Source organism: Apus apus, chromosome 8, assembly GCF_020740795.1.
Source record: "Apus apus isolate bApuApu2 chromosome 8, bApuApu2.pri.cur, whole genome shotgun sequence".
Lineage (NCBI taxonomy): Eukaryota > Metazoa > Chordata > Aves > Apodiformes > Apodidae > Apus > Apus apus.
This window is the reverse complement of record NC_067289.1, coordinates 10,249,945-10,260,564: the sequence shown is the minus strand read 5'-3', so window position 1 is coordinate 10,260,564 and position 10,620 is coordinate 10,249,945. Positions and strand designations below refer to the sequence as shown.

The window sequence follows — 10,620 nt, the reverse complement described above, 5'->3', positions numbered from 1 at the left end:
GCTCACTGCCTTCTGTGCATATAGAATGCCACCAAGGAGCAAAGGGACCAACCAGACAATGTATTTGGTTTGCAACTGTAGAGAATGTGATCTTGGAAAATTAAAACATAAATAAAATCTTACTCTCTCAAGTTTCCAAAAGAACAATTCTTAGCTTGGCAGCTGGGGAAGCATTTGGGGAAGGGCTAGGGGGCCTAGAGCAAGGAATAGGAAGAGAGGAGGGCAGCTCTTAGCAGTGTTAGTAAGGACATAAGACATTGGAGGCAGAAACAACGGCAGAAGAAGGACAAGACTTTCCATTACCCTGGGCCTTCAGCTGCAAGTTGGTATTAGCCCAGCAACCAGTTAGAGACTTCATCCAAAACAGTAAGATGCACACATCCACCTGTTTGTTCATAGACACAGGCACACACTCTTTGGAGAGGAGATAGTTAAGGCTTGGCAGGTTATGGGCAAGGCTGGAACCACAGGCTCTCTGGGTCTGCAGAAAAAGGAAACTGAACAAACCCACCTCTTTGCAGCTTTTAGTATTAAGTATTTATCTTCCTCCCAGCATGCCAAAGGATTCCACCTAAGTAGGAAAACCCAGAGCTAAGCACGTTGCTCCTCATAGCTACAACTGCATCTAACTACACCACTAGCTGCTTTTGAAACATTTGTGGTTTGTGGAACAAGTCTTCCATGAAGATACAGTAGAGTGAGCTGATAAGGCCAGCTCTGGCCAACAAGGCAGCAAACAAATTGTATGTTTGTTTATACAGCAGGAAGGTATTAAATCAAGCACTGTCTGGTTTACCAGACATGCCAGTCAGCAGGCACCTTCCAGCAGGCCAGCAGACCTACCCAGCAGCATCTTCCCCCTGGTTCTTTTCCCTTCTCAGAAGCCATTGGTGAAGAAAAGAGAATAAAACATGGAGGCAGTAGCAAGCCTGGCTTCTCTGAACACTTGCCTGCACCACACAACAGAACAGTGCGAGAAGTTTCCATACCTGTGGAAAAAGACCAGGCTCTGCCCAGCTCTCAGAGCTGCTCCAGATAGCATGTGTGCACCTCCTGCCAGTGCCACAGAGTTTACTCCCACTGTGCCCATGCATCCCACCAACTGCAGGGTCAACTCCCTCCTCTGAGGAGCCTTGGAAGACATAGGAAATCCAGTCTAAAAAAAAAAAAATAAAATAGGGCAAAGTAAAGCAAAGCAGCAGCATTCCTCTGAAGCCGTGCTGTGCCTTATCTGTGAATTGGAGACCAGAGCTTGTAAAGGTATTTATTAACACAAAAATGCAATCACGAGATTGCTTTCTTGCCATGTCAGTTTCTATTAATCATTAGCTCCTGCAAGTCTTTAAGCTTTATCTTAAAATTAGAACTCAGCTTGCTGACAAAACCTGTAAAGGAGAAAGCTTCCCTGGCAATCCCCATGGACAGGTCCTGCAAGCAATAAGAGCTCTGATGAATTATCACTGTTACTTATTTATATTCTGTTAACATTTTATCAAGTTTAGAAATAACTTTTAGGAAACAGAAAGGCAAAGTTACTTCTTTCTACCTCCAACTCTGAAGACTGGTTTCTGACTTCTATAAGAAAAGTCTTCCCAGGAGGAAACTGCTCATAACCCAGAGGAAATGCACCATGGACACAGGTAATTTATTACCTTCGGAGTTATTTGGAAGTGTGCTGGCCACTCACTTGCTCGGTGCATCAGGAAGGGATGCAGTATTTATGCTGATGTCATTATCAGTCCAGAGTTTAATCTTTGTATTTTGAAAAGATAACAGATAGTAAATGATTTTAAAGCAGATATAAAGAGTTAAGGATTGTACAGGCTGTTTTTTATATATAGATACAACGACTTACAAGAGTAAGATGATAGAGGCAATCATTTGAAGTCAAGTTTCAAGGTTAGGGTTGGTTTTGATAATTTTCCTCTGAGGTTATAGAAATACTTAATAACATACTGTTTATGCCAAATTCTAATAAGTATAATGTCACAGTACAAGCAGAAACACTTGATAAAGTGCCTACAGGAAAACTGAATTCAACAATTTAAAGCAAGTATCTTGTAATAGCTCAATTAAACATTAGTCAGTGCTTTGTTTTCATTCTTTTATAGTTTCAGAACACTCTTGTTTCACTTGTTTTCCAGGAACAGTATGTGGAATAATTGCTGGAGGTGACTTAGAAATTAAACTTATATTCACATTTTAAGGAAAAGACAACATGGAGGCAGGTTGCAATGCAGCTAATGTACAACAAGTCTGTACCATGGCAATTTCCTAGGCAGCACCAGATGATAGCAACATCAGGGGAACAGTGCTAACTCTAGGAGCAATTGCATGTGAGGGTGGAGCAGAGTGGAGACACCATGGCCATGCTCCGTGGCAACAACCCAATTCAAAGGTACTGTGGAAAAAATCAGAGGCACATCTGATACCTTTAATAAATTACACTGTTCATTAGTTTGGCCATGAGAGCTCTTGAACATGACCAAATTCCCAAGAGTGTTCCCAGGACACTGCTGGATGGACAGTGCGACATTAACGCACCTCGAATGGTGAGAGCCCAGCAGAGGCATTGGTTGTGACTGGACCATTCATGCCAAACTGGGCATCGCTCTGAATCTCAGCCCAGCCACCCCCCACTCCTCTGGTATCTGAGGACAAGCCAGAACACAAGGGGGGTTATTTTCTGCCAAGTTACTTTGCCCCTTAATGCAACAGCTGGCTGGTAGCTTGTATTGTCTGCAACAAAGACAGTGCCTCTATCTTCCACCTGGCTCTCAAGCTGCAAAACAACAGAAAAAAAGCCTCCTTGTGCATGCTGAGAATGAGCTTTAATCTCAGTTTGCTCCCTCATTTATTCAGAAATAAGACTGTAATGGAACTTTATCCTTCCACTATGAAACACTCACTCAGTCTAAGTACGTCACTAAGAACAACCTTTGACAGACAGAGGCTGGAGTTTACCACCATTACACTCCTTGATCCAAGTTGTTCATTTACAAGCTGCTTCTGTGATCACTGGCAGCTTTAATGAAAGGAACGTTTGCTGGAGTAAAGCTAGTTAAAAAGTAAACTTACAAATGAATTTTTGCCAACTGTGAAGAGCATCTTTATAAATTCCTGGTGTGCTCATTTCTTCAGTACCTTTTTTTTTTTTTAGGCAGGCTATGGATTGCTGGAAGGGAGCCACAGGCCACAGCTGGATTTATCCCACACTGATCATCTGTGCAAATGGATTTTTCTCCACAATGAGGCCATCAGAATCTTTTCTTACTCCTTATCTGATTGGACCAGACAAAAACCTAACAACTGAAGAGGTATGTAACTATTCTCTTAAGTAATAATTAGAATGCTTAAAGCGCTAAGTCTTACAGCAATAACTGAGGGATAAAGTGTTCAATACACCGGTGTATTGTATCTAGAAACTCACATTTAAGATGCTTCTCAAAAAGAGTAAGGACTCACCTCTTTTGCAGAAGGTCAAACGTTTAAAGTCCCTACATCCTTAGGACTTGGAAACTACTTTGATGGTTGTTTCAGAAATTAATACTTTCAGCAAAATCAGGTCAGCCAGCTCCTCTCCCCACCTGGAAGCCCAGAGGAGGAGAAACACTCAGATTTATTTATACTTATTGTGGAATTGACTACACTGACAGTGACACAGTGATTGCCAGTCATAAGAAAACCAAGCAGACTTCCCCTTATGAGCTGTTAGAATATTAGCTGTTAGAATATTACCTACACTACAAGATTGTTTTATGCATTCACTACCCTCTGGAGGTGACATTCACAAGCAAAAATGTTTTGGTTTCGTTTATTTTTTTTACAAAAGCCTGCACTGTAAGGTCCTTGCTCTGCTCCCCTGTTCAGCACTGGCCGCTTCAGGACTACACTTCCCAAGAAAAGGGGCCATCGCTAACAAGTGGCTGAGTCACAGAGCCAATGGTATAATTAGAAGACAAGCTTGGTACACCCGTATACAGCTAATAGGGAGAAGTCATTCCTGACGTGCAGTAGCAAATGTTCAGGCAGAATCTGCTAGTTGAGTGTGAATCCAAGATTTCTTCTGAAAACTGGTGTTCATGGCTTGGGTTGTTGGGGTTCTTTTCTCCCTTTATTTTTTAACCACAAGGGGTAATTTTCTTTCTTACATTAAATGCACAAATGGCATGACAGGATGCCTTAATTCTGAGCTCAGCAAGAATTCTGAACTCAAAAATAAGTGTAGTACAGATACTGGCTCTTTCAGCCAAACTCCCCTCTGGTAAGCTAATTCCATTACTTTCAGTCAAACACTTAAAAATTCAAATTAAAGTTCAGAGAAACAAAAGTAGTCACCCAAAAAAGATGTAGTGAACCTGCTTCTTACCATACAACTCACTCCAGTACCAGTTCAGAAGTAAAAAGATAACCAGCTACTATTGTTCCTTCAGTATTTGAAAAAATTCCTCTGTAGCCCAACTGCTTAAGCAGAGAATGGATGGATGAGTGGATATTCATGAATGGATACCCGAGCAGCTCCAGCAATTACTGGATAAGACCTCCCCAAAACAGGCAACCTGCACATCACAAAGTGAACTTTTCCTATCAGTGTATCTACAAGGAGGCAATAACCCCACTGCAGCTATTGTCAATCTTCCTGGTCAAGCACTGAGCCATAGCAAACAGCACCTCGCAATCTGAATGCAGATCAGTTTTGGAAAAAGAGAAGGATTTATTTTCACAGCATCTCTGCTTTGAAGGCCAACTGAAACTTAAAGAAATACTGCTCCATCAAAGACTTCCTTAGTTCTTGCACATCAAATTTGAAGAACACCGAGAAGGTGGAAATAGCGTAAACAGCTACACAGTATGTGCAGTTTCAGTTCCCCCATAAAAGGCTTATGCATTTTTTTCTAAAAAAGGAGTTGACCAGAGTAAACAATGACTGATGTAAAACTAAAATAGGCATTCATTTTCAGCTACTGTGGGGAACAGGATTTGATGCTAGACAACTTCCTCTGACACAAACGCTGTTATAACTGCTTTGAAAAGCTGCACATCAAAATCCACCTTATTCATAGGCCTTTACTAGAATTATTGGTTAAGCCAAACCACCTGTTTAGGTACTGCAGCCCTGCATCACTATTGTTGCCTCTCAAGGTCTACATTTACAGTTGCACAATTTAAGACAGTTAAAAGTCTGCACAAGTCACATAACTCAATGTTTCCTGTCACCGCAACTACGTTCCTTCAATACCATAATCAAAAAAGCTTCAAACTCAACATTTAAAATGTATTTTTAGGAAATTATTTCCTCTTTTATTCTCTTCTAGGTTACCAACCAGATTTTCCCAGTGTGGACATACTCCTACCTCGCACTCCTTTTCCCAGTCTTCCTGATCACGGACTACCTGCGCTACAAGCCCATCCTCCTCCTCCAGGGCATCAGCTTCATCGCCACCTGGCTCCTGCTGCTCTTTGCACAAGGGGTGCTGGCCATGCAGATGGTGGAATTCTTCTACGGGATGGCGACAGCCGCCGAGGTCGCCTATTACGCCTACATCTACAGCGTCGTCAGCACCGATCGCTATCAGAGAGTGACGAGCTACTGCAGAAGCATCACCCTGGCTGCAGCCACCCTTGCCGCCGTGCTGGGGCAGCTGCTGGTTTCCTTAGCAGATGTATCCTACTTTCACCTCAACGCCATCACTTTGGCTTCCGTGTCCCTGGCATTTGTGGCTTCCTTTTTCCTCCCAATGCCCCAGAAGAGCATGTTCTTCCACAGGAAAGACGTCCCAGTAGCTCTGCCAGGACCAGATCAAGTCGTGGCTACAGTCAGCTCCCACCGGCCCTCAAGCTGCCCAGAGGACAAGGGCTCTGGATCTGCTGGCAGGGAACCCACACCTGAACAGCAGGCAGGTCGTGCCCAGCCCCAGAATGGTGTGCTCAGAGTGCTGGTGCAGCTGAGCCAGGACCTGAGGGACTGCTACAGCTCTAGGAAACTTCTCTACTGGTCCCTCTGGTGGGCTCTGGCTACAGCAGGCTTTAACCAGGTTCTGAACTACATCCAAGTGCTGTGGGACTTCAGAGCCCCCTCTCACAGCTCTGCAGTGTACAATGGAGCTGTTGAAGCAATAGCAACTTTTTTAGGTAAGATCACTACCAACTACTTCTAGGCCACCCTGTAGTGATAAAATTCTTCAGCAATTTCACGAATTCTTTGGTGCCTTTCTGCTTATTTCCTATGGGGACCAAGGTCAACAGCAACAGCCTCCAAAACATATAGGGCACAAAGAGTGCTTTCATCATACAACTTCATCAGTGGGGTCTTCAAAAATAATCTTAAGAAAATATGTATTGATAAGCTCTTGTTCAGAGAGCCTCATTCCACCAAAGCGTTTTAAGAGTTTAATTCACATGAATTTAACTGTAAGAAAGCAGTTCAAAAACCCTGTGCAATGACACCTTGCCTGTTCCTTCCTGAAGTACACCTGAAGTTAGGTGGCTTAAAAATTAAAAGCACATATTAACAGATACATTGCTCTAGATAGTGTGTTGAGACAGCAGATTAAAGATAAATTCAGGATGAGTATTCCTGAACAAAGACTCTCTGCCTGCATCTGTATCCTGATCAACAAGTTTGCCTCTGGATGTAACATACAAGGAGAGGTTGAAAGAGTTGTAATTGTTTAGCCTTGAGAGAACAAGGGATCTTCTTAATACTTGAAGGGGAGGAGTAAAGATGGCAAAGCCAGACCCTTCCCAGCGATGCCCAGTGACAGGACAGGAGGCAAGGAGCACAATCGTGAACAAAGTTCCACTTAAACATACAAGAATATTTGTACTCTAAGGATGACTTAACACTGGAACAAGCTGGCCAGAGGTGTGGACTCTCCATTCCTGGGGATTTTCAAAATCTAGACACCATCCTGAGCAGCTCGCTCTAGCTGACCCTGCTTTTAGAAGGGCTAGGTGACCTCCAGAGAGCTATTCCGACCTCAGCTGTTCTGATTCTCATTAGTTACTTGGTCCATCCAAATGACATTCCTCTTTGGCCACAGAACAGAAGACATCTGGATAAAGTGCAACTTCTTCATTTGAATAGCTGTGCAGTACCAATGGAGCCTCATTTTTAAGCTGACATTTACACAGCTACGTCACCTCCTTCACACCAGGAGCTTTATCTCACATTTCTACAGGGAACTCTGTTTACTCTTCCTCCCTGCCATCAGCATGAAAACACATTTTGCTGAAGTTAATCCAAAACGGTATTTTCTTGCTTTTACACCCTCTGGCACTTGACACTATTCTGGGTGCAGAAAGCACTGGCAGTACTAGGAACCTCTGGTTAGAGCAGTGATAGACCAAAACGATAGGCCTGTTATGACTTTTTGAATTTTGATGAAGAGCACATGCAACCAGCATATGAAGTCCCAATTTTGCAGCAGTGTGTGAGCCTGCCTGGAAACAGCTGGGCCACTGGTACTCTCTGGACTCCAACAGCTCTCTGCTGTATAACCTGCTTGGACCAGACATTGGAGCATAGGAGGTTTAAGATGAATATCAGGAAAAATTTTTTTACTGTAAGAGTGACAGAGCACTGGAACAGGCTGCCCAGAGAGGTTGTGGAGTCTCCTTCGCTGGAGACATTCAAAACCCGCCTGGACGCCTTCCTGTGTGATGTACTCTAGGTGACCCTGCTCTGGCGGGGGGGTTGGACTAGATGATCTTTCGAGGTCCCTTCCAACCCCTAGGATTCTATGATTCTATGATTCTATGATTCTCTTTGCCTTTGAGCAACTAACCTCAGCATATTGAGTTTCAAAGAGCTTTTACAAACCTACAGGAGCCTTGGTGCTTAAAGAAACATTAAAAAACCCAACACACATAGTTGGATAACTGTACATTGTTGCCTCCTCCAGCCTTAGGCATGAGGCACTTTCTCAGAATACTTCAGTCTGTAAAGACTCTAAGGAAAAAAAAAAAATCCCCAACAGAAGACTCCCACACCACTAACAAAATATAATCCACACCATTATCAAAGCCCATTGTGGCCATGACAGTCTCATGAGCTCCTTGTGTGATCCATTTACACAGTTCTGCAATGGCTCCAGATAAGAATGCTAAGTGCTTCATAATTTTAATTATTATTTTAAAAATTTTAGGTTCAGCAACATCTATGGTAGTTGGATATGTCAAAGTGAACTGGGATCTTTCTGGAGAACTGGCTTTGGGAGTTTTCTCTGCAATGGATGCTGGTTCTCTGTTTCTCATACACTTTACAGACAACATCTGGGCATGCTATGCTGGTTACCTTGCATTTAAAGCATGCTATATGCTCCTTATAACAATAGCAACGTAAGTATAACACACAACTCTTCTAACTAAATGGATTTAAATCACTAAGTGTCACATTTGAAAAATTATCAAAACTTTCAGTAAAGTTTTCCTAGAAATAAAATGTGTTAATAGGTCATAACAGCAGCAAATTATTTCTAGCTTATATAAAACTATGCTTAAAATTACATGACCTAACCACTACATTACTCCAAGCCAGAAGCTACCTTATTCTGCATTTAGCTGTTCAATGATCTATATACAAGTATTATCTAAATGGTCAAATGAACACACACAAGCCTTTGTTCAGCAAAAATAACTACTCAAGTAAGAGAGAAGTAGGATGTATTAACGTGCCAAAGTCAGGAAAACATGGGATTTCTGCCAAAATGAAGCTGTTGTAGTTTAATAGCCAAGACTGGAGAGACTTTATCCTATGCAAGTGTCCATGTTCTCTATAGTTTAGTTAACCTGTACATTTGTTTCCAGGTTTCAGATTGCTGTCAATCTAAGCATGGAGCGTTATGCTTTGATGTTTGGCTTCAACAACTTCGTTGCATTGGTGATTCAGACAATTTTAACTGTTGTTGTAGTAGATTCAAGAGGTCTAGGACTGGATATCAGCACCCAGGTAAGCTGCATTACTCACACTGCTCTTAGTTCCACTACTAGCCCCCAAAAGAGGGTTCTACTCTAAGATTAGCCTTTGGGAAGATGCTAGGTAATGGGCTAACTCGGGACAGTTACTCACTTGAAAAACAGGCTCATTTAAAGTGGAATTGGCAAGTAGCTACTACAACCTACTTGTCCTCTAGTCCTTTCAATTTTGCATTTCTGTAATAATTTTAATATTTTCATAGAGCTGAAGGGAAAGACCACCACCTATTACTCACCCATACAATAAAAAAAGCTTTTTTTTCTTATTTAAAGGCTTACTATTCTCAAGTTTGTCAAAATACCCTAAACAGAACCAGGAAGCAAGCTGAAAGACAACCTATGAGTATATACTTTGGCAGTTCTAAGTTGTATAATTTGATGCATCTTTAAGTTACTGTAATTTTGAAAATAAACTAATTAATTATTCCCCATAAAAGTTCTAAATTTAAGTTTCAATTTACATACTGAATGAACTCCAAGTCTCTAGCTTTCATCTTTTCAGACAAGTCAGAAAGTGCAAAACACCTGTCCTCCTCCCTGACTGAGGTGGAGAGAGGAAGCACTTTGTAGCAGAACATTCTCTCCCCCTCCTTTCACAACCAGAGATTTCCAACACTACGAAGTCAAGCAGCCAGACTTCTTGAATCCTTTCAATATGGGATCATCCTGGGGTATGGGTGACAGGAAAGGGAAAGCAGCAGTAGAGGGACACTTTTTAAAAACTACTTTTGCTGTTAAGTGACTCTCCTCTCCTCCTTCTTCCCCACCTCCCTTTCTCAGTTTCTCATTTATGGCAGCTACTTTACATTCATAGCTGGAATCTTCTTGATCCGAAGCATATACACCATCATCTCCATCAACCACAGAAATACCAGTGTGGCTGCTGAAAGCTCTAGTCACTAACAAGGGAAACAAAAAGAACAGCTGCAAGCAACAGTGCAAAGGCTGCTGCACCACCTGAACAGTGCAGGAGAAACAACACTCAGTCAAGCAAGACTGGTCAGTGGTAAAACAGGCTGTTTATAAGCCAACAGCATAAAGAGCTTTGTCAATAGGATGATGCATTTTACCAGTTCTCTTCACCAGAAATTCCAATACTGAACAACCTTTAAACAATCTTCTATTTCAACTCAAATTTAATCTCACCCCAAAACTTCTATTACTGCTCAATAAACACAACAAGCAAGTGCCAACAGATGCCTGAACCTTACAACAGAAGAGCTTATATGATACACCCTTTGAACTGTTACTTCTACTGAGTATTTCAATTAAAGGCAATTTAGCTATAGGCACAAGACCTATTGGTATCTCTTGATACCAACCTGAATTGGTTGAAGAGATACAAATAAAACACACTAACATTCCTTCTGTGTCTGAATTGATAAGCATATGCATTATGTCTGAAACAGCAGTTTCAGACAAACTTATGTCTGAAAGTAAAAAAACCTCCTAAACTAGATTATTTTTAATCAATGGGGAGACACTATTTCTATACATTAGTCTTACTTAAATCACACCACTTAAAGTTTAGATATAAGTAAAGCTAGTCAGGGCATATTCTTTCAACTGTGTTCACTACTGTCCACTTTGGAGTCCGCTATAAAAGACAGCAGCAAATTCCATTATGTTTCTTTACCAGAATTA

The 10,620-nt window shown here is 41.8% G+C and overlaps 1 protein-coding gene across 1 annotated transcript; it reads left to right on the top strand.

Annotated features, from left to right (window-relative positions):
* The first annotated feature begins 1,291 nt into the window (after nucleotides 1-1,291).
* On the top strand, nucleotides 1,292-10,283 carry SLC19A3 (solute carrier family 19 member 3). Its single transcript, XM_051626143.1, has 7 exons — nucleotides 1,292-1,640; nucleotides 2,145-2,398; nucleotides 3,161-3,317; nucleotides 5,316-6,132; nucleotides 8,148-8,340; nucleotides 8,809-8,950; nucleotides 9,757-10,283. The coding sequence occupies exons 2-7, from the start codon at nucleotides 2,364-2,366 to the stop codon at nucleotides 9,877-9,879; spliced, it is 1,467 nt and encodes a 488-aa protein (XP_051482103.1). The 5' UTR covers nucleotides 1,292-1,640; nucleotides 2,145-2,363; the 3' UTR covers nucleotides 9,880-10,283.
* Nucleotides 10,284-10,620: the final 337 nt, after the last annotated feature.